The sequence below is a fragment of the Sarcophilus harrisii genome, chromosome 1 (genome assembly GCF_902635505.1).
Source record: "Sarcophilus harrisii chromosome 1, mSarHar1.11, whole genome shotgun sequence".
Taxonomy (NCBI): Eukaryota; Metazoa; Chordata; class Mammalia; order Dasyuromorphia; family Dasyuridae; genus Sarcophilus; species Sarcophilus harrisii.
The window spans coordinates 255,289,339-255,313,310 of record NC_045426.1 but is presented as its reverse complement, the minus strand read 5'-3'; the positions used below and the strand labels follow the sequence as shown (position 1 = coordinate 255,313,310).

Sequence of the window (23,972 nt, the reverse complement as noted above, 5' to 3'; positions counted from 1 at the left end):
ATCTGACCTTACTAATATAGTGTCAAGAAATAAAATGTTTTTTAGAATAACAATGTCCTGAGAATGTATATAAACTAAGGGGAAAGATCAGAAATGCATATGAAGGGATGACTGATAGTTTAAGATTATAGATAGGAAGCGATCAAAGATATGGGTGAAGGCAAGAGAAGACAGAAGAGGATGAGAGCAAAAAACTAAATGGAAGAGTCAATCTTGGCAAAAAGACTACTACAATCTAAGGAGGAGATGGATAAAGAAACAGATTTATTTAGAGGAATGGGAAAGAGTGGTCAGCTAAAAACCAGAGAACTTAGGTTCCAATCCTGGCTTCGTCACTTAGAATCCAGTGATTACAAATTCAGAACTGAAGGGATCCTTACAAGTCCACTGAGTCGAATACTTTTTTTTTTTTTAATAAGAAGGAAACTGAGGTACAGGAGAGGTGAAGTCACTTGTAAGAGCAACTGAGACAGGATTTTAGCCCAAGTCTTCCAGACTCCAAATTCCATCCATTATGCCATGCTTTCTTTATTTCTCTAACTATGGCAAAGTTGGTGAACTTATCTCAACTGTTTCTTTATTTGTAAAATTGGAATAATGGCATCCTCCACTACCTTCTTCACACAATGCCATAAGTATGAAGTTTAAAGTAGTATATAAAAATGAAATATCCTCTGAGTAAAAAAAAAAACCAAAAAAAAACTCGATGGGGATAAGGAATTTGCTGAAAAGAAAACGTTAAAAGAGTTGGGGACTAAAGGAAAGGTTTGAAACAGGTGTTATTAAGTGTTATTAAGTCAGTAAGAAATGAATAAAAGGTTTGTGTGCAGAAGGTGAGAACTCAGAATAAATCTGTATCAGGCTCAGTTAACACCATTTTCATGGAAAACCAACAGTTGGTGGGAGTTATCCCTTATTGGGGATTATCTAGTCATTTGGATGACTTAATCCTGCTGACAACATATTACATTTAATACAACTAAAATAATAAGAGCAACAATACTATTATAAGCTTATATGGTATATAAAACATTTTATAGATTTTATTTCATTTGATTCTCAGAACAATGCTCTGAGGTATGTAGTAGAAGGATTATCAGGTATCTTCACTTTGCAAATGGGAAACTCGGGTTCAAGTGGATTAAGTAAGTACATAGCTAGTTAAAGAGCCAGATATCTTAACTCAGGTTGGTTGTCACATTTCTAGTCTGGTGGCTCTTTTCACTATACCACATTCTCCAAATAATTAGGAGATGCTAGTTTTATTTGTGAAACAGTTTTAGCCATAAAAGGTGTCACTTGATTAGCACCAACAGAATTCTAATTAGTAATTCATAATTTCAAATCATTTTCACAATAAGTTTTTTTGGACTTCTAGCATCCTACCCACTGTGCCCCCTCTACAAGGCAACCACCATCATTAAAATACAATATGCATTTAAAAATCACTTCCCAAATAGATAAAATATGTAGTAGTCAAAAGTTTGAGCAGAAGCACATGACAGTCTTTCTCCAAAACTTAATAAACTTTTGAAACTAGAAGAAGCAAATTCCAAAGACAAAGTTCTTCTAAAATGATTAACTAGTAGTTAATTCTGATGATGAAATTATAACTGAGCAGAATTATTCTGAATCTTAAAAAAAATCTGTAAATCTTTATGAAAGTACACATTTACATTCTTTTTTTTTTTAAGTCTAGACTTTTGACATCATTAGTTTTGTAGGGAACTCAACACTACCCATTTAAGTCAGTAAGTTCTAATCAACTGAAATTTTGGAGACTTGGCTGCCTGGGGCACTGAGAAGTTAAGGTAGTAGGGAAGAATCTCCCAGTCAATATGTATTTCAGATAAAAATTTAATCCAAATCCTTCCTAAGAGGACACCTTGTTATCCACCATGTCATGATGCCTCTCTAACAGACATATCTATATCTATATAAAAATACATATATATATATATATTTTTTTTTACCTGATGTAAATCAAAGGGAAACAGAAAAAAAAGAATGGATATATATTAATGAAAATGAAGATGGGTCAGTCAAATATAGTCAGGGATAAAAGACTAAGTAATATATTTGTATCCTGAGAAAGGTTTCTGCTGTGTTCTGTGGCTCCTCTCTTGAGAATTTATAGAAAGACATGAACAAGAATCAAGAAGAATAAGAAGGTACTAATGTGCAACAGCGGAAGGATCAACACTAATAAAATCACAAAAACATGGAAGTTTTGAAGTTTATGTATGTTTTATGTATTTGGGAAACCTTGATCAAAAAGGTGAAATTTTAATCCTTTATCTAAGGCAAATAATAAAGTCAGTGACTCTTGCTAGGTGAAAGTGAATAACCAAAATAAGTAAATAAAAGGGTCCTGATTCTAGGATGGAGAGCATTGAGTTATATCCACAAATATTCTCTTTTCCTAAGTGTGGAAATTAAAGTGAGATGGAGTCTCTTGTTCACTTTCAAATTTAAATTTGTTCACTTTCAAATAGTTCACTTTCACTTTCTAATTATCCTTGAATGCCCTTAAGAAATGTACAAAATGAAAATAAGAGGATAACTAGGAGATAAGAAAAGAACTTGCCTCAAAAAGATTACTATCACAGAAAATTTAATATAGATGAAAAAAATCACAAATATGCCTATAATTTTATTTGCAAAATTGCAATAGCAGCTTATAGTTATACAGTATTTTCAAAAATATTATTTGATCCTCACACTAATCCTGTGGGACAGAGAATGCAAAAATGATTAGGTTTCATGTACTACAAAGAACACTGGACTTAGAGAACATGTTAATTCAAGTCCTGAGCTCTTAACATAAATTTTAAGCTCTCCAAACTTCAATTTTCTCAGGTATACAATGGAGATAATAATACTTGGATGTGTCTCACTACATTGTTGCAAGGAAAGTGTAATGTGAACCATAATATACTGCATATACATGGTTATCATTACTCCCATTTTAAAAAGATCCATTGTAAGGACAATGACATTCTAATTCCAAGACAAGAGATTTTGCTTCTGGGAGAACAGTTCAAAAAATTGTATTGTAGACTACTTTCTACAGCAAGAGCAAAAGAAAGATTACTTTACATTTTTGTTTGCCTATAGCCTAATTACTCTTCTAGTACCAAAATGTGGCCAAGATTCCATGCCAGAACTCTCTTATATAGCTTTAGGACAGAATAGGAATGGTGAAAGGGAGAGACTGAAAGGATAGACAGAAACTCCCACAATCTTTACTTCTCTTTTTCTCCCATTCTTTCCCTCAAGGCCACAACTTCCTGCTGTACTTTTCAATTCCCAAATCTAGTTAGCCTGCATGTTTGCATGTGGCATGCAAGTGCACGCACGCACACACACACACACACACACACTCTCACTATGTAAAGGAAACCTCAAAGTGTGGGTTCTGGGGCAAACAAGAATCAGCGTGAAGGGCAAAATGGCAGTTATTTGGACTACACCAAATACTTTGTGTCTTTTGAAAGCATCCGCAATTAGATTAGTGGCAATAAATCAGAGAAATTAAAAAAATATTCAAGATGGCATAAAGGTTTGTTTGTTTGTTTGTTTTAAATCTGGAATCTCTTTAACTTATAACAGGTTAGAACTCATTAAAAAAAAAAAAAGGTTTAGCTTGATTTCATGTTCCTTAAAACTTACTTATTAGGTAAAAATCATTCAAATTCCAGCGGAAATACTGGTATAAACATTAAACAAACAGATCTCATTAAATTATGAGATTTTCATTTTTCTTTTAAATTTTCAATGGGCATATTCTTTCAAAACATTACTTACAACTCTTTATCAAATAAGCTAAATTAAAATCTTGTTGAGCAAAAATTCAAAACAAATACTATTCCTAAGTCAATTGGATATACCCTCTAATTCTTTAACAAAATATCAAGTACTGTCAACTAAATTCATTCAAAGCCACAGACATTTCAATTTAGTGAAATTTTGTTGTAAAATGTCCCAACTTCAGTGGAAAGAATATTAGTTATAGAAAGAAGGAGCAGGGTTTGATTCCCAACTAGGCCACAGACTGCTGAAGTGACCTTCCAACAACAAGAGACTCCATCTCATTTTAATTTCCACACTTAGAAAATGCAGAGGCTGGACAAGATGACTTCAAAAGCCCCTTCTTGCTCCCAATTTATGCTCCAATGAATTATTAGGAAAACTAGATCCTTAATCCTGCTGATTAGAAAGAACAAAATGTTAGAGATTATATATTAGACATTCTCTCCTTTCTTTTGGGGATTTTTTTTTGTTGTTGTTGTTGTTGTTATAACTTAGGAATCACTCCTCAGGTTTTTTCTGGAATAGAAAAAAAATTTGTAGCTTGATTTGACCTATACATTCCAGAAGAAAATATAGTAAACAAAGTCTCACTACGTATGTAAAAAAGCTCCTTTTATAGAATATTAAAATATGCAATAAGACTAGAACACAGCTCCTTATTATCACTATCAATATTTGTAACTTCCACACACTTATTGGATAATATTAAAGTCTATAAAATAACCTGTACAATAATATCCTATCAATACTTTTCTCAGTACATTCATTTTATAACATACTTGGGGAAGGGGAGAAGCTATCAGATCATGTAACACTAGTACATTATTTAATATTATCAAAGCAACCAAGAGTCCCAGCATTCAATTTCACCCAACTATTCTTAAAAGTTCAATAATCTACCTCAAAAAGTACTCGCACTCCTCTAATGTGGTAATTTTAAACAGACAGCAGGATTTTGCTGATATTTTAGCTAGGGAGGCAACACATAAATAATGCAAAAAAACAAAACAAAACATCCAACACTAAGAACTATATTCATTCAATATAAGATTAACATTACAAAACAGGCCCAAATTACTCACAACCTTTAAGTTTTTTATGAGTAAACAAGTGGGTGGAAATATCACGCTCCTAAAAAAAATGCATTCTTTCTTAAGACTGGATTGTGGCCATTAGGATTTTGCCACTGGTTTCAGGATCAATAAATGATAGCTATTTTTTTCTAAATCAAGTTAGCACTTGAAGGCCTGTGACTATCTCAAGCACTACACTACTATAACATACTTGGTACATTTGAATTTTAGTGGAAAACCAACTAGCATGAATTTCTTCTAGGAATTAATATGCTTTCCAAACTGAATTTGTTGTTATAGTAAACCATTTTTGCAAGTCTGTTTTCTTCCATAGATCTTACGATCCTGGCAAAACAATGCTAAGTGTTTTCTCCAAAAGAGTTTCATTTGATCATTACTAATGCTTTGGGGAAAATTTCCTAATGTTCAAAATCACTGACAACAAATGAGACAGAACTGGCAGGCCTATCCTAAAACTCCAAAAATCTGTTAATAAAACAAAGCAGTCTCCTACACAGAACAAGATCAGCGACTGAACAAAATACAAGCATGAAAAAGAACTTTAGAAACAGTATGTTATATTGAAACCAAAGACAGATGGCATTAGTTTGGGGGCCTAAAACAGCTTCTATGACTTTCTATCCAGGGGCAGCCAGAAAGGAATAACTTAGGGCTTTTGGATAACTCACTATTCCTAAAAAGCACAGGTTCAAATTCCAGCTTGGCTAACTGAATTCTCTGTAGAATTTGCTAGGTAGAGAGAGGTTACAGAGATGACATTCTATGCTACAGACGTTAATGCATAGTATCCTACTATTGGATAGGCACACTCTTTTCTCTTTTAAAAGTATTAAAAATGTCAGTTTTCTTATTGTACTGCATAAAAATTCAGAAACGTTTTATAACACAAGTCAACTATGAAACATATCAGGAAGATTCCATATAGTGTTAATATTCCTACTGCTGCTCTCAAATTCATAACCTCTTTTAAAAAGTGTATTTTGGCTTTACATTGTTGAAAGGAAAGCTATACATCAAATAACTGTACTGGACGTGTTCTTCAACAATATTTTATTATAAAGTACCATTATTTTATATCCAGAGACTTCAAACTTAAAGCTTGTATTGGAATTTTTAAAGATAAAAATGTCAGCTTTTTTTTTTTTTTTAACATCAACAACACAAATAATCTCAGATACATTAAAGAAATCAATTTTTAAAAAATTCTAGCTGCTCCCCTCTATATTTTAACTAGGAACAAACAAACAAACAAAAAAAAGGTCTGTCCACTTACATGCTCACTACTATGAGTAAAAAAAGCACTGATTATTTTAAATACCTCAATTGATGGCAATTCCACTGATGCTTGGGAAAACTAGTCTATAAACAAGAGCCACTAAGAAACAGACTTCAAAACGCTCAAAAAATATTTCTTAAGGACTTATTATGATCCAGAAAAGGCTGCTGTGCCAAATACTAGATATACAAAGAAAAGCAAAAATGGTCCATTTCATGGAGTTCACATTCTGATGGGGGGAAGATTGCAAATAACTAGGTATATAAAACAAGCTATTTATCCAGAGAGAGCAAATGAAAAAAACCACTGCTTGAGAGGGTTAAATACAATAATCATAATGGTTTTGCCTTCACAGGGATATAAATGGAGAAATTATTTTTTGATTAATTTTGTTATGAATTTATTCTATTTGTTCTTTTTTTACCTACTGACATGCCACAGATTATAAAATGGTACCAGAGGGCCACAGCTTAGAAGATTTATTTTATTCCAAGTAATTTTTTTACATTTCCCCCCCTCTTCCTAAATTTTTTTAATATGTACTTTTCTTTTTGGAGGTAAAATATCAAAGATTAAGCAAGATATTCCAGGTACATTATTTTTTCTAAAGGGTGACACTTAACAGAAAGGGCTCTGACAGATGGAAACGTTGTTTCAAGTGCTGGGTATCCCTGCCAATGACAGTGTCTCATGTATAGATGGTAATGAGAGAATAACAAATTAAACATGCAAAACAATGGCAAAAATACAATAAAAAAGAAATACCATCATTTCCTCCAATACCTAATTTGCTTCAGAATTTCTTTATTCCTGTTGATGACAGAACTTCTACAACTTTCCCCTCAACAACTCCCATCCTCACACTGATACCACTTCAACACCTCTTTGCCTAGATGCCCATAACAATTTAACAATCTATTCTGTATTCAGTTGCCAAAACAGTCTTCTACGTGTAGAATTCTGACCAAATTACTCTCTTAAGGAACATTCACAAAGATAAAACACAAACTTCTAAGTCCCACACAGCCTTCCACAATCTGGTTTCAAACTACCTTTCCAACTTCATTTCAAATTGCTCTCCTTCATCAACTTTAGGGTCAAAGCAAACCAGAGTCATAATTAAGCAATTCCTTGATTTTCTCCTTACCTTCTTCTCTTCTCTTTGTGGAAAACACTCCCTAAGCCTGGAACACATTCCATCTACATCTTTCCTTTACTTCTATGAATTGAAATCTTCTGTCCTTTCAAAGCTTAGTTATGATGCAACCTCCTGAATGAAGCCTTCACCTGATTTCACCAAAGAAAATAGTCCTTCCTCAAATTTTCTTATAGTATTTTGTATGATTTGTGCCTTTCCTCTTACATAATTCTACCTCACATCATATTTATTTATGCAAATGTTTTATATCCTTTATTTTACCGTAAACTCTTTCAGGGTAATGAACCTGTTATTTATCATCTTAGTAAATATAAAGTCTAGCACAATAGATTGGAATACAACAGAAACTCTTGACAATTATTAGTTTAATCCAAGGTGGCAGGAAAAAGAATTTTAGGTTTCCAAACTAGCATTGCACAGAGTAGGTTTTATCAAACTTTTGTTGAATTAAATAATTCAAATTAAAACTACTATTAGGGTAACACTAAAAATCAAATCATAGTAAAATGTACCACACACATACAAAAAATAGCAATTTCTCTAATTTGGGAATCAAAGAAACTCTAGTCACAAACTGACAACAGTAAAATAAATGCACTTTAAGCAAAACTTAGTCACTTAAAAATCTTGCTTATTCTAAGCATATATAAATGCATTCTTTCCTTAAAGTCCTATTCTGATATCTAAGAGTAATCAAGTATCTCTGACATGAAATTTTCTGCTTATGGGCATGGCCTTAGACTTGTTAACCAACAGAGAATTTGGTTCATTTTGCAGAAACACAGCATAATTTGAGTTTGGCAACTAGGTAATGAATTTTTCTGTCACAACTCATAAAATCAACAACTAGGATGAATAATATTGAAATCGACTTCAGTTTAAGGGCATGCCCACATAATTAATGAAATCAAAGATTCTTTGAAATAACTGGAAGCAACATGGAGCTTTGGAATGATTATGGAGTCTGGGGCCATTGAAACAAATAAATAACAATTAAAAGGGGAAGCTTAGGTACAGTATATAAAGCACTGACCGTGGAGTCAGGAGGGTCCTGAGTTCAAATCCGACCTCAGATCCTTAACATTACACCTAGCTGGGTGACCCTCAGCAAGTTCCTTAATCACAATTGCCCTCCCCTTTCCCTCCCCCCCCCCCAAAAAAAAACCCAAAAAAACCAGAGTCTGGGGTCAGAGAACTTGGTTGGGTCCAAATCCTACTAATTACTCACTTTATGACTTTGGACAAGTCACTTTCCTCCCCTGAGATTCATTTTCCTTATGTGTAAAATGAAAATTAATTAAATAACTCTAAGGTTTCTTAGGACTAAAACCCTTCTGAGATAGGAAAGTATTATAACTGAATTACATAAGCCTCAATACTTTTGTGACTATGCATAGGAAACTTTAATTCATTTAGACCAATAGTTATAAGCCCTTCTTTCATCCCTCCCATCCCCCCAACCTCCTAAAATACTAATCACCACTTTTTGGTACTTTGTGTTAAGAATAAAATAGACCAACAAGTTTTATTATCTAAAAATAGACCAGAGAAAAGTCTTTCTGTGAGATACTGATTTTTACTTAAAAGGAGACCAAATATGAGACTGCACATCTTAGATTTGGAAACATAACCCAGTATGACTTTGGAATTAGACTCCAAAATAGGAAAGAGAAAAAATGTAATGCAAAATAAAAAGCACTTCTTCAGGAAGCTGCAGTATCAAAAAACATGCAAATATTCCACTAAAATTGATCAAGCTTTAAATCATATTGAGAGGCAGATAAAACAATCTCTTTGAATAAATGAGAAATACTCAATAACTTTTTCTTTGCTAAGGCAATTGGGGTTAAGTAACTTACCCAGGGTCACACAGCTAGGAAGTGTTAAGTGTCTGAGGCCAGATTTGAAATCAGGTCCTCCTGAGTTCAGGGCTGGTGCTACTCAATAACTTTTTAAAAAAGCAACAGTTTTTCTTAGAATTTTAATTAGAAATGAGGAAATTTGCACAAAGTTCTGAGATGTCCCCCAAAGTAAATTCCAAATAAATCATACAAACCAGAACTTTAACTAAAAATTTCCTAATCCAAATCCTGTGCCTAGTTTATTAAATAAATTCAATCTAGGGCAGACAAGTTTTGAAACTAGAAAGAAGCAGGATGATTTTTTAAAATAATTAATTTGCCTTTTTTGTTGTTTTTATATCACCTACATTTTCCAATATATCCTTCTCCCACTCCAGAAAGCCATCTCTTTCAATGAAGACTAAAAAGGGGGGAAAAAGGCAATAATCTAGTAAAACTAACCAAGATATCAAAAAGTCTAATATTTAAAGTGCAGTATTCTATACTCACAGTCTCTTCATTTCCACAAAAGGCAGGAGATATAATATATTTCCTCTGGGCTAATAATAAATAATAATAACTAACATTTAAAGTTTGCAAATGTTTTAGGTATCTCATTTGAGCCTCCCAACAATCCAGGTGGGCAGGTGCTATTATTATTCCCATTAAACAGACAAGGGAACTGAGGATGTGACCATTTAAATGATTTGCCCAGTCACAAAACTAGTATATGTCAGAGGCAGGTCTTTCTTACCTCAAATCCAATATTCTATATTCACTGTACAAGCTAGCTTGCCCATCCTGGACATTACCATTTCATAAGAGTCCATTTCTATTGCTTTGTTCTTTCTATTTACACTGTTTTAGCCTATTATTTTTCTTGGTTCTGCATACTCAACTTTGGATTAATTCATATAAATCTTCACCTGGTTCTGTGAATTCATCATATTGTTTGTTATAGTGCATTAATGTTTCATTACATCAACAGGTATCTTACTTCTTTCGGAGGATACATATGCTTCCTGGTGGGAAAAACCAAAACCAAAGCAATTAAATCCAAAATTGTTTGTAAAATTAAAAAAATTTTTTTACTATATTTTGCCCCTTCCCTTAAACATCTAAAAGCCTCATTTATCAATATAAGAACTAACTTAATAAGATGCCCAATACGGTATTTTTATAACTTTCTATATACAGAGTAAATACAACTGAACAGAAAATATTTATCATAATAATAGTCTAGAACTAATCTATTTTACTCTTGAACTAAATATAATATTTTTTATGTTTATTTTTTAATGATAGAATTAGTAACAGAAAATAAGATAAATAAAATAGCTATTTGCAACGTATCTTTCCCCCAAAAGCTCAACATACTTTAAAAAAAACTAATCAGAATGGACGGGGCTCTCTTTAACAATGAGATGATTCAAACAGTTCCAATTATTCAGTGATGAAGAGAGCCATCTACACTCAGAGTGATAGGCCTATGGGAACTGAGTGTGGACCACAACATAGCATTTTCACTCTGTTGTTTGCTTGCATTTTGTTTTCTTTCTCAGGTTTTTTTTTTTTCCCCTTCTTGATCCGATTTTTCTTTTACAGCAAGATAACTGTATAAATATGTATACATATGTTGGATTTAACATATATTTTAACATATCTAACAAGTATTGGACTACCTGCCATCTAGGAGAGGAAAATTTGGAACAGAAGGTTTTGAATGTTGAAAAATTCCCATGCATATGTTTTGTAAATAAAAAGCTTTAATAATAATAAAAAAGAAAAAACTAATCAGGAAGCAGAACAAAGAAGGGGGAATGATTAAAAGCAGTGCAGTGAGTTCTATTCCATAAACTCCTTCAAAGAGATCTAGAAAATGCACCAGAAAGGGGAATAATTTAAATAGCTGGAGTGAATATTCAATGTTCATATCTAGGCTGTGCCAATATAATAAAAATGACATTAGCAAAATTCATTTATACTTTTAATATATACTAATCAAACTGCCAAGGGGATATTTTATAGAACTTGATAAAATAATAGCAAAATTCAATTGAAAAAACAAGTGATCTAGAATATATCAAGGGAAATGATGAGAAGAGGTAGAGACAAAGAGTATGGAATAGCACTTCCAGACTAAAACTATATTGCAGAACAATAGTCATCAAAACCATCTGATATTGACTGAAAAATGGAGAGAGATCAATGGAACACAGTGAACAAGGGAGAATAAGAGACAATGAAATTCAATAATCTGTCTTTTACACTTGAATTGGCCAGGAAGAAATTCCTTATTGGTGGTAACTGCTGGGAAAGCTGGATAGCAGTCTGGAAGAAATAGAGCTTAGAAGAATATTTTATGCCATAATGCACAACATATTTTAAATGGATATAAGATCTTAATATTAAAGATTACAATATTTAAAAATTAGAAGGATAACAGATCATATACATGTCTCACACCTATAAGGACAAGAGATGGAGGCAATTAGAAAAGATAATATAGATAACTTTGATTACTTAAAATGGAAAAACTTCTGCAGAGACAAATCATAGATCTAGGATAAAAAGAGAAATGTTTGAATGGGTGAAAAAATCTATCAAATTTATGATAAGGGTTTGAGAACCAAGATTATATAAATAAATTTATATCTGTCTCTGTGTGTATACACATACACATATATGGTTAACAACCATTCCCCAATAAACAAATGGTGAAAGGATATGAATTAACAGTTCTCAAGGAAGAAGTGCAGAATATTCACAACCACATGAAGGAGTATTCCAGGGTTCCAGATCACTAAAATGAAGTTTTGCCTCATAGCCTGAAGACTAGCAAAAAAACGATAAAAGAGAAAAGTTTGTGTGTATGTGTGTGTATGTGAAGGGTGAATGGTGGTGAAGGGTGGGAGTAATTGTGGAATCATGGGCACATTAATGTACTGTTGGTAGAGTATGAAATGGCATAAATCTTTTTGGAAAGCAATTTGGAATTATACAAATTATGTGTCTGAAATGTCCATATCCTTTGGTCCACAGATTCTATCATTGAGCTTATATTCCAAGGAAATGGGTGAAAAATACGTACATATATCAAAATATTTTTGGCAAATTCTTTTCATGATAGCTAAGAACTGGAAATAAGAGTAGATGTCCATTCAAATGGGAAATACTTGAAAGCATTATTACACATGAATGGGATGGAGTATTACTGTGCTATAAGAAATATGTATGAAAAATACAGAGAAGCATGGAGAGATCTTTATAAAACTAATGCAGAATGACATGGGTAGAGAGCTAAGAAAGGTTCAAATAGGGCTCAAGTGAGAAGATGCAAGAGGATACTCCCAGTCTACCTATTTGTGGAGGGAAGAGATCAAAAGTGTGCTTATCATGTCATTTTGGACTTTTTTTGATGTATTAATCATTTAGGCCAATTATTTTCTCCTCTAAAAGAAACACTGGGTATACAATGGCTCTCTGGGAGGGAGAGTGGGACAAATGACTTGCATGGGATAACTATGACAATGAAGGAAATAGAAGTTATCAATAAAATCTTTTTAAAAAGAAGAGTAAATGCACCAGACCAGCAAAAGTCACAGTGAGTCATTTGTCCAGCAGAGCTTAATATAGGAAGATGTGAATGGGACCAAGCAGGAAAACTGTGGGAAGCACTTCAGTGTCCAGGGAGAGGCTGTGCACCAAAGTGAGAAAAGAACTCAAGATTTATATCACGTCATTAAATGAGATGAGAACAGGTACAAAAGGTACAAACTGGCAGCTTTGTCACCCAACACCCAATTCCTGGTTATCAATTCAGAGAGGACCTATTTGGTGAAGTGGAGTTCTTGTCTAAAAAGACTCATAGTATATAGTGAAACAACAGCATTAGTATGGCTATGATTCCAAGTAGAAAGCAAAAGTAGTTAATCCAACTTGCAAAGGAATGAATAACCAAATTAGGCATCCCAGACCAAAAGGGAGTACAGAATTCAGCCACTATGAACCAACAAAACTCTGCAGGTAACTGATACAGGCTAAGTTCAGCAGCAGACTATTTTTTGCACAGATCCAAACCGAGGTCTAGAACTTGCAGAGTTCAGACCAGGGAGAAAGCAATCGAACTAACTTTGGGAACATTGAAAGCTTGCAGATTTCCACTCTATCTCAACAAACAATACCAGCCAACCCTTATCCCCAGAAATTTGAGAGTGCAGTCCTAACACCAAGTTCCCACCATAATGAACTTTTATAAAGATAGATATCAAAACATTTACTAGCAGTGCCTTAGAGATAAACAAAGCTTATTTTAATTGAACTAAAATTCCTAAAAGAGATAAAACAAGAGTTTTAAAAGTTTTACAATGTTTTTATAAATGGAATAAGAGTGCCTGAGGAAAAAACTGGGAAACAGATGAGTAGTACTAAAGAAAGAATTTGAAGAGGAATGAACAGCTTGGCACAAAAAGTCAAAATCTCATCCAAGCATCAAACTTCCTGAAAATTAGAATAGATCAAAAACAAGCTAATAATTTCATGAGAAATATTGAAATAAAATTTAAAATCTAGGAGGAAAAAAATAAGAAAATCTAGGGGGATCTCATAGCAAACAGATCCAGGAGAAAAAAAAAAAAATTAAGACTCACTCTTCTATCTGAACTCCATGACCCAAAGAGTCCAGATACTATATTTCAATAAATCTTTAAAAATTGCCCAAATCTCTTAGAACCAGAGGCCAAAACAGAGATAGAAAGAATCCACTGGTCACTTCCTGAAAGAAACTCCCAACTGAAACTTCCAGGAACATCACAGTCAAAATTCAGAAGTTCTAGGTTAAAGAAAAAATACTATAAGCAACCACTAGGAAAGAATTCAAGTAAAGACCATCATATACAATTTAGCAGTCATCACTACAAAGAAACAGAGAATTTGGAATATGATATTCTGGAAGGCAAAAGGCCAAAGATAACTTACCCAGCAAAACAGAATATAACGCTATAGGATTAAAAAAAAGGGACCTTTAATAAGTTAATTTCCAAGCATTCCTGATGAAAAGACCAGAGCTCAGGAGAAACTTTGAAGTTCAAATATGGGAGTTAATTGAAACATAAAAAGGTAAACATGAATGAACAATGAAACAAGGAAAAACTGCTTACATTCAAATATGAAGAGATGATACATGTGTCCCCTTTTCAATCTTATCATCATCAAGATTCATAGAAGTTCAATTAGACAAGGCCAGGAAGTGTTTCATCTCTTGATGATCTAAAGAAAAGAACTGAGAGGAAAAGAGGAATTGGGAATGGGGATGCAGGGCAGGGGGGAGAGGAAGGTAAAGGGGATTATGGAAATTATCTCACATAATTAGGGTACCCAAGTAGATACCATGTGGTCAAAAGGAAGAGTACATACACATAGAGTTAGGCACAAAAATACTTTTACTTAACAAAGAAATAAACAAAAATGGGAGAATCCGGGAGGGGGAATTAGAGGGAGGTCAGATCAAAGATTAGTCCTCAATAAAATAAATATTTATAACTCTTTTTGAGGTGGCAAAAGATGGGACTCTGAGGGAGTGCCCATAAATTGGGAATATACCAAGTTATAGTATATAAATGCAATGGAATACTATTGTTCTAAACTCTTATCAGCATAATGACCAGTATATTCCAGGGATCTAATGATGAAATATGCTATACCCGCTCTTGAAAGATAAGGATTCATAATGAGATAAAAAAAATTTTTGCATAGAAATTTGTTTTGATTGATATGTGTTTCTAATGGGTTTTGTTTTACTTGTGTTTTCAGTTGAAGGAAGGGGGATGGGGAGTGAGATGAGAAGACCAATTTTGACTAGTTTTAAATAATTTCTAATTATTCCCCTTAGAAAACCTTATAAGATTAAGTAAGAAGTATTATTATTGCATTAACATAGGAAAACTGGGGCTTAAAAGATCAAAATTTGCTCAAATATTTTCTGTAAAATAGAACAAGAAATAAAATTCAGACTTCTGAATTTCAAAGTACAGTGCTGAAGTCACCATTAAGCATTTTCTTCTTTAGATTACTCATTCGGTTTCTGATATATAAGAAAAAAGTGCATTACTACTCTGAATATCCAGCTTTACAATATTATTTCCAAATTCTCTTGAAAGCAAACTACAAGGTTGATTCAATGATCCATGATGTTACAGACATTCCTTAGCCAATTAGAATTCCTTTCAACTGTGATAGACATGAACACAGCTGGAATTGATAAGAGTGATATGCATCACCATACTCACTGGCTGTACATGATTTTAGTCTTATTCTGAAACAATAAAAAGGGCTGTCTTATCCACAAATATGGAACCAACATTCCACTTAAGTCTAAACACATCAATGGCATTATATACACTGCATGTGCAGGCACAGTAAGAAATTCCTGCCTGTGCAGGAATGTTTGAACATTTTTGCTCATCGGTTTTAAAATCTTATTCTGCTGATATGAAATATTTTTACACTTCTAAGTAAATGGCAGCCTAAGTATTTCTGCGTACAGGAGCCACAGAATCCAGACCAATAAGTCAATTTAAATTGGAGGCTTTTGTTTGGGGGGGGAAAAAAAAAATCACTAAAAAACAACAAACAAATTTTTTAAACTTTCTGGTGAAAAATAATTGATTTATTCATCAGTGTGAATTTTAAAATATTTTTTCTTAAACTAATCTAGCTTTAGTATTATAACTATTGTATTCAACTAGAATATCCTGAAATTCATTTAAGTTTTTTTCATGTAGAAATTTGAAAAGGTAAAAATGGAATCACAAATGAATCAAAATGTTATTTTTTAGATTAAGGGAAAACTTTTTTTTCTTTCCCACAAGTAAGAGTGAAACAGCCATTTTAATTTTAACAAATACCCTTCATTCAAACAGCCTGGCAAAATGGGACCTTGTTCGGAAAAGATTGAAGGCAAAAAAAAAAAGAAAAAAAAGGGGGGGGGGGAAACAACAGAGATTGAGATGGATAGATAGCCTCATGGAAACAACGAACATGAACTTGGACAGATTTTGAAAGATAATGGAGGATAAAAGGGCCTAATGTGTTATGGTCCATGGAGTCTTGAAGAGTCAAGACACAACTGAACAACAAGAATAATAATTAATCCAAATTGAATGAGCTGAGTTGAAATCTTATGGCACCGACCTTTTTTTCTGCAAAAGGAAATGTTACTTTTATAAATAACTAAGACTCATTTATCACCATCTAATCCACTGTTTCTACCAGGTTGTTTCAAAACTTTTGACTAGAAGAGGGAGAATATTCAAAATATGAAGATTTGCAGGAAAAAAGCAACCCAGGATAGAAAAGCAAAATAAAATTGAGATGTTTCAGAATTGGGAGTTGTGGTGTTTGAGATATAAATAGACCTGAAGAAAAGTTTTAAGGACATAAGCCAAAGTTAATATGAAAAATGATGGTTTAAGATTATTAAAAATGGACGGGTTTTGAATTTCTAAATCAGCTAATAGCAAAACCATTTACAAACACTTGGAAATCATCCCATTTTCATTCCATGAGGATTCAATGGGAAAAACTGGCTTAGCCAACTTTAAGAAAACAAGAGGAATCAATAAAACTGATAGAATTACTGATATAATACTAAATTCCTCAGAAGGATGTGTGATCTCATTGATATGGATGTTTTCACCCAGTAAAATCCTTTATTCATACTAAAACATCCCATGCAATTCTGGACCACAGCCATATTTGAGTTTGTCAGAGGGGTCTAGGTCTACCAAATGTGAACAATCAAGAACACTGCACAATGTTTTACAGCAGTCCCAAGATCAATCTATACTCCAGCCTTTGGGAATTTGCTAAAAAATTTCAATTCAATTCAACAAACATTTAAAGGCCTAAGAGCAGAAGGTTTTGTGTGCTAGGCACTACAAAGACAAGAAATGATACTTTGTCCTCAAGGAGCTTTCCTTCTCCTGGAATGGGGATCAAGCATGAACTTCCTCAAAGTAAGTAAATATATAATCATTTCAAAGAGAGCATACTAACTAGGTGAAGGGATGAGGTCTCAACCTCTAAGACGTGGCACTAGAGATATGCCTTGAGGAATGCTGGGTCCTTCAAGAAGCACAATGGGGGCAAGGGTGCACTGTAGATAGGATGTGATGCCTTATAACAGGAACACCTAGGGGTAGGCCATTATCTGTCTTATTAGGACAGAGTACATACATAATGGGTAGGAAGCAAGTGGGAGTCATACTGTGCAGTACTTTAAATGTTAATTTATTTTATCCTAGAGACATAGAGACTTGCCCAACAAAGATATCTGAGTAATGGGGTAACATGACCAGATGGTTACCAATTTAAAAGCTAGACAGAAAGAAGATGAACTAGAAACAGGGAAATCAATTTGAATTTCATAATTTGTGTATTCCTAACTGAGCAAAAAACAATGTGGTAAATTTTGTTATCTATATCACAAAGAAATAGGTTTAATCATTTAATGTACTAAATTTGCTAAAAACAAATTCATGTATCTTTCCTACAGAAGTGAGATGGTGGTAGTCATGTACCTCTATCTAAGAAATCCAGTTTACTGTTATCTGCTATTGATCAAAAAAACTTTAACAGTAGTCATTACTGCAAGCATATATCTAAAAGCCACATTAATGGGAAACCAACAACTACAACACCATAACTTCAAATATGAAAAAAATTTAAAACAGAATTAACTCTCCATACTTTATAATGTCAGGGCGAATCAGAATACTATCCACTTTCTTGTACCTCGAATTTCTTATCTACCTCTAATATAGAAAGTTTAGAACCAGAATTTTAAAGACAACAAAAGAAACAATAGATCCAGGATTTTGACTGACTGGTAACGATAAGAAAAAGCTGTCCTTTCAAAGGAAGGTTTCTCAGCACTCAAACTCACAAAAATTTCACTTTTACCTAAAATGGACAAAACAAAATCTCTGGTATTCATTTATATACCACATAAGAACAAAAGTTTTCAAAAACTGCTTTTATTTAAAAATCAAACTGTTTCTGGAACATTTGTTTGCTTTTGTGGAAAATATTTCCACAAGCATTTATGAAGTGCCTAATATGTGCAAAGCTTGGGGATACAAAAAAAGGGCAAAAAAACCAATTCCTGTCTACAAGGAGATCATAATTTAATTGGAGAAAAGTAAAAATACACAATTATTCAAGTATTTTGCATTATATTCAATTAACTGTTGAAGCCATTATAAACTATTTCAAATTAATATAATTATGGCAGCATTTATTTCAAATTTTTATTTAAATAATAAAGGATTAAGATGTCTACTAATATTCAGGAAACATTTAAAATTTTTTCTTTGAAAGCAACTTCAACACAAAATGGATTTACAGAATTGTTTTCAAAAATACAAGTGAGAAATTTCATCATCATGGCAAAAATGAGTATAAATTGTCCTAGACTAAATTACATTTAATCCTAAATCGAATTCAAAATATCTTACTTTATGCCCAAATTTCTGAATACATAGTATCCCATAAGTCATCTTGTAGTTTTCTCTTTAAAACTTAACTACAGAGCATGGAATTTAATAATCAAAACCGCATATACCTCAGTAACTTAGAATAGGCAACAATGTGACTATTAGGGCCAGAAAACTACCTTGAATATTAGATTAAATCTAGGGCTTTTTAAATGTGCAGTCCATAAACACTTTTTTAAAAAAAAAATTTGATAACTATTTCAATATAACTGTTTTCATCTGAAATAATATGCAGTTTATTTTGTTTTCACCAGACTGATAAAGGGTCAATGAAAAAAAAAAGTTAAAAAGTCCCACTCTATTATAATTTCTCCTTATTTCAAAATTGAAGAAAATGAAGCCCAAAGAGGTCACAAAGGGGGTACCTGGGATTAGAATTTAGCTTTCATTCACTTCTGGTTCAAAATACTTTCCACTAGAACATAAAATTCTGCAGCCAAAAGTTCTGAATATCTTTCCCAACCCTAATGTCTTCATCTTTATATTTAATTATACTGCATATTAATTACTAACCAAAACACCTCTCTAAAAGTCTGAATTTTTTAATATCACAGTAACTTAGCGAACTTTATCAAAAACATTTACTATGTGAAGATGCACAATAAACCAGAAGTGAAAAAACTTCAAACTTCTCAACTTTAAAAATAGCCTAAAACCAATTTTATTTTCAAATTATTTAGTTCCAATTTTTTCACAAGAGTTAATGTTCAACAACTACCATCATGTCTGTTACACAACTATTACTAAGCTCTCAATTCCTTTTCGAGAACAATTACATTCACAGATTGACTCAAATCCATTAGGTATTCAGCAATTTGGGCTGGGAGGGAGGAGGGGGAAAGCACTTTGGAAAGAATACTGATCATTTAATCCTTTAATATCAAATGCCATCCATAAGCTCTTAAAAGTATTTCTGCAGCTATCACGTTTAAAATCCTGAACAGACTAGTATGGGGGTGGGGGGGAAGGAGAGGAAAGGAGAAGAGAATGACAAACCTGGTTCTCTTTTACTTGGGGGGTGGGGAAGAGAAGTACAGATCAAAGACCATCAACTACAATTCACAAAAACACAACTAACTAATGCAAAATAAGTAAAATATTTCAGAAACAAAACATTCTGACCATGCTGCATTTCTAACAAAATACACACATGCAGTTAACAGTAAAAAGAGTAACTGATTTGATGTCTATTATAGATTGCATTGTAATTGGGAAGCAAATTAAGGTTGTCTTGTAATTACACTTTACAAGTATTATAATGTCAAAAACATGGCATTTTATGCACCCATAAAAACAACTCAACTTAAAAATAGTGAGAAATGCTTTACATCTAAGCCCGAATACAACATAATGGCTCCTCCAAGAACAAAGATCCTTAAGGATACACCTGTTGCCTTACAAAACCCCAGTCTGGGCCTGAATCATTAATAATTCATTATTCTGTCAGCTTTGTAAACAGAACTCACAAGTCCTTTTATTTAAACAGGAAACAGATCCTACAACAGGCAACAGTGGGTTTTTAAAGAGAACATATGGTTTTTTAAAAAAAAAATCACCTACAGATTTTTTTGGGGGGAAACAACTGCTTTTAAATGTCCTAACCATGCTATGCGTTTGTCCTTAGGGCTCAATTTCCTCTCCCTCTCTCTTTCTCTTTCAAACTCCTTTGACAGGAATTGAACAAATACAGATTTGAGGACTTCTCTTGCGAGTGCCAAAGAGCAGAAGAAAAATGAAGGGAAACTCTTTCCTGATAGGGATCGGACAAAACTTTTGGCTGGAAATTTTCTTGCTTGGAAAGTCCCCTGGCAGAAATATATTTGCAGAGTAACGATTCCGTGTTAAGCACAAATCTCAACACGCAAATCCCGGGGCCTGCAGTGTGTGGAGAGGGGAGTGCGGGGGAGGGAAGGCAGAGAGAAAGGGGGAGAAGGAGTTGGTGGCGGTGGAGGTGGGGGAAGAAGGATGCTGGGACTGGACACTGGACACAGGATGTCTGGAGCCTGCCAGGGAGAGACAGTTTCCAGCAGCAGACACCGTCCACACCACACCCCCCCTCCCCTTCCACCCCACTGCCGGCACCACCCCGCCCCCTCCCCGCAATAGCGCATGCGCACCCCAGGGCTTCCCCATTCACCCCTATGGGGATCACTACGGAGCTGACGGGGAAACATGGAAATTTCATTGAAGAAATGAGAGTGAATCGAGGAGCCGGGACTTGTGCAGCTGCCAGACCCGAGGCTGGGGGAGGGGAGAGGAGAAGGAAGGGGAGCCACAGAGCAGGCTACCCCGGGGCGCAGGAATATGGGGAGGGGGATGCAAAGGAAGAGTCCGGGGGGGGGGGCAGAGCGCGAAGCGAGTAACTGTACCCCGGGGTAGGAGAGCGCACGCAGTGCACGAGCCGCAGAGGCCTAGGGCTGGGGGTCCGGTGAGTGATGCCCCCCCCCCCCGCCCACCTTCGCCCCGTGGGCTCAGCAGCACCGGGGGCGCTTCGCCTCCCCCTCCCCAATTCCCTCCTTCTCTGCCACCCCCCGCGCCTCGGTACCTGTCAGCCGGATCTTGATGCTGGAGCCGTTTCTCCGAGTCCCGGGGTTCGACATCTCCTGCCTACGACCGGGTGAGGGGGAGAGGATCCGCCACAGCCCGTCCGAGTCCGCCCCCCGCCTCGGCCCCGGCCCCTGCCTTCTTCCTCCTCTTTCTCCTCAAGGTTAAGGGTTCGTCGCCGATCCCCGGGTCCGAGCCTCCGGGCCACAAACTCCAAACGCCGGGGCAGGGTGGGTGGGGGGAAAGGGGGCGGGCCCCACGATCAAGCCCGGAGAGGAGCGAATTTCCCCCCCCCCCCCCCCCCCCCCCCCCCCCCCAGTCGAGAGCCACCGCCTCCTCCGCCTCCGCCTCCGCCTCCTCGGAGTCCGAGACCAGCCGCCGAGCGAGCGAGCGCCGCCCTCGCCGCCGCCGCCGCCGTCTCTCGGAGCCGCGCGCGCTCCCGCCGCCGCCGCCGCCGCTGCTACCGCCGCCGCCGCCGCGCCTCTCCTCCTCCTCCCCTTCTTCCCTCCCTTCTTCCTCCCCTCGACGCGCGCGCCCACGGCGGCGGTCTTTTTCTCCCTCCCCCACGGCGCGCTCCCGCGACCGTTCCGTTTTTCACCCCCGCCCAGCCAGGGCGTGCGAGCTTGCGTGCCCGAACGTGAGGCGGAGACGCACAGGGCGTCGCTGACGTCGCTCCCCAAGGCGGAGTCCGGGAGCGGTCTTGTTCGCCGCCATGTTGCCTTCGCCCCTTCCCCTGCAACAGCGAGTGGGGGCTTCCTCCATTTTTGCAGCCCCACGTGTTGGGCTCCCGGTTGCACCTAGAACGTGGGCAGAGTAACCGCGAATGGGCGAAGTGCCCGTCTGGGAGCCGCGGCCTCGTAGCGGGGTCGGCAAGGATGCCAGAGAGAGCTGCGGTGACTAGAACAATAGCTCTCTTCTATAGTGCGAGGTGGAGTCAAAGTCTGGAAGTTCCGAGTTCGAATCCAGCGTTAAGCTCGCAATAGTCGTGTGACCCTTAACAAGTGCGTCATCGCTTAGCGACCGTCTCACTTTAGACACCCCCCCAACTCCCGTTTGAATCTTCTCGAGACACGTGCACTTAAGCAAGATACCCCAGTGTATACCTTTCCACACCCACCGTCCCCGCTCGTGGTTTTGGGATGATGGCGGAGGGAGGAGAAAGGAAGAAGAACGTGTTGTTTAAAAAAAAAAAAAGTAGATTAACTACTTTTTCCTTTTTCCTTCTCCTTCCTCTTTTCCTCTATCCCACACCATCCAAATCCCATTTCAGGCACCACCTGCCCCCACCCAACACGGATACCTTCTGATGCGTTTGAGTCACCGTTATTAATTTTGGAGTCTCACCCCCCTACTAGCCTAAACACTCCCTGGAGGCAGACGCTATTTCATCTAAATTTTTCTTTTCTCCATCGCTCTAAAGTCACGGCTTCCTGCTTTTTGTCTATCATCTAATATTCAGAGAAGAAGGATTTCCCATCGGCTTTTGAGAACTTCAGACGTGCAATTTGCCGTACCTAGGGATGCTTGACAAATAGAAGATGAAACTAGCACCGGATAAATAAGTCACTGTGGTGCACCTACTCTGTGTTCAGCTGTGTGATTCAGGAGATGATTAAGAATTATGCATTCAACAACTATCCTCCAAACAGAGGGTGAACTCCTTGATAGCAAAAACCATATTGATATCTATTTTTGTAGGCCCTCTGCTTGGTATTCAGCAAGTAATAAATAAATGCTTTATCATTCATTCATTCACTGATGCCGAGTTTCAGCATTGTAATTTCAGAGCATTTTTATTTCAAATATTTGTTTTTGTTCTTTGCATTTAAATCGCAATCATTGTGCTTATTGTCTGCTTCCTTTACTTTTCATCATTTTGTCTTCTCCATGTATTCATCATATTCATTCTTTTTTAAAAGTTTTCAAATAAATTTGAATTGATAACATTATTTATCACCTATGCTTCACAATACATTACTACCATCCCCTTTTCTCAGAAGCCATATGGGAGGTTGCCTATTGAACCCATTCCCATTGCGAGTAGGTTTTCAGAACTACAAGCTCTCCTCCCTTTTTAATGCCTGTGTCTATTCTTCTGATGCACCTCATTTGTATAAGATGATTACTATTTTATTACCTTTACTCTGCCAGTCTTTCTTTTGAGCTTGCCCTACTTGTAAATGTTGATGTAAATCTTTTTTATTTAATCTATAAATGTTGATGTAAATCTTAAACACAAAGTATACATTTCCCATGTTAAAAAAAAACAAAACAACAATTTGTCCATTTTTAAACAAATGTATCCATGTTGAGCTCCTTAAAACTGCTTTTTGATAATTGGCTCTTATATGTTAAATTTTCTCTTAAGTTTGAGGTTGGTTGATAGAAATCCTGAAAATCTACAAGTTTGTGTAGATTCTGTAGGGTGCAATAAGCAACACTACATCTATACCTTGAAGGGGATAGCACCCTCCAAAATCTATAAAGAAATAATCAGGGAGGGATGGGTGGTTGGGAAGCAAAGGGTGAGGGAAGAAGACAAGGGAGGGGTCCCTAGGTGGGGGATGATTAATAGTCAAATTTTGAACAGAATCTAATGAAAGAGCAGGTATAGGAAAGACACGTATGTATCTGGGGTATGTGTGTGTATGTATGTATATATCAAAATATGTATACATAAATATATCTTTT

At 35.9% G+C, this 23,972-nt stretch overlaps 1 protein-coding gene across 4 annotated transcripts in view; it reads right to left on the bottom strand.

Annotated features, from left to right (window-relative positions):
- SMURF1 (SMAD specific E3 ubiquitin protein ligase 1) overlaps window positions 1-21,578 on the bottom strand; it is a 108,479-nt gene extending 86,901 nt beyond the window's left edge. For 3 of the 4 annotated variants that reach the window (XM_031940648.1, XM_031940629.1, XM_031940642.1), the window contains exon 1: window positions 21,283-21,578. Coding sequence is in view for 3 of the 4 variants with exons in the window: in XM_031940629.1 (XP_031796489.1) it covers window positions 21,283-21,337 (55 nt within the window). In the remaining variant the exon portion in view is untranslated. Of the gene's footprint in view, window positions 1-14,342; window positions 14,465-21,282 lie in introns of all 4 variants that reach the window. The other variant, XM_031940635.1, reaches the window with a different exon arrangement.
- Between the last annotated feature and the right edge of the window lie 2,394 nt (window positions 21,579-23,972).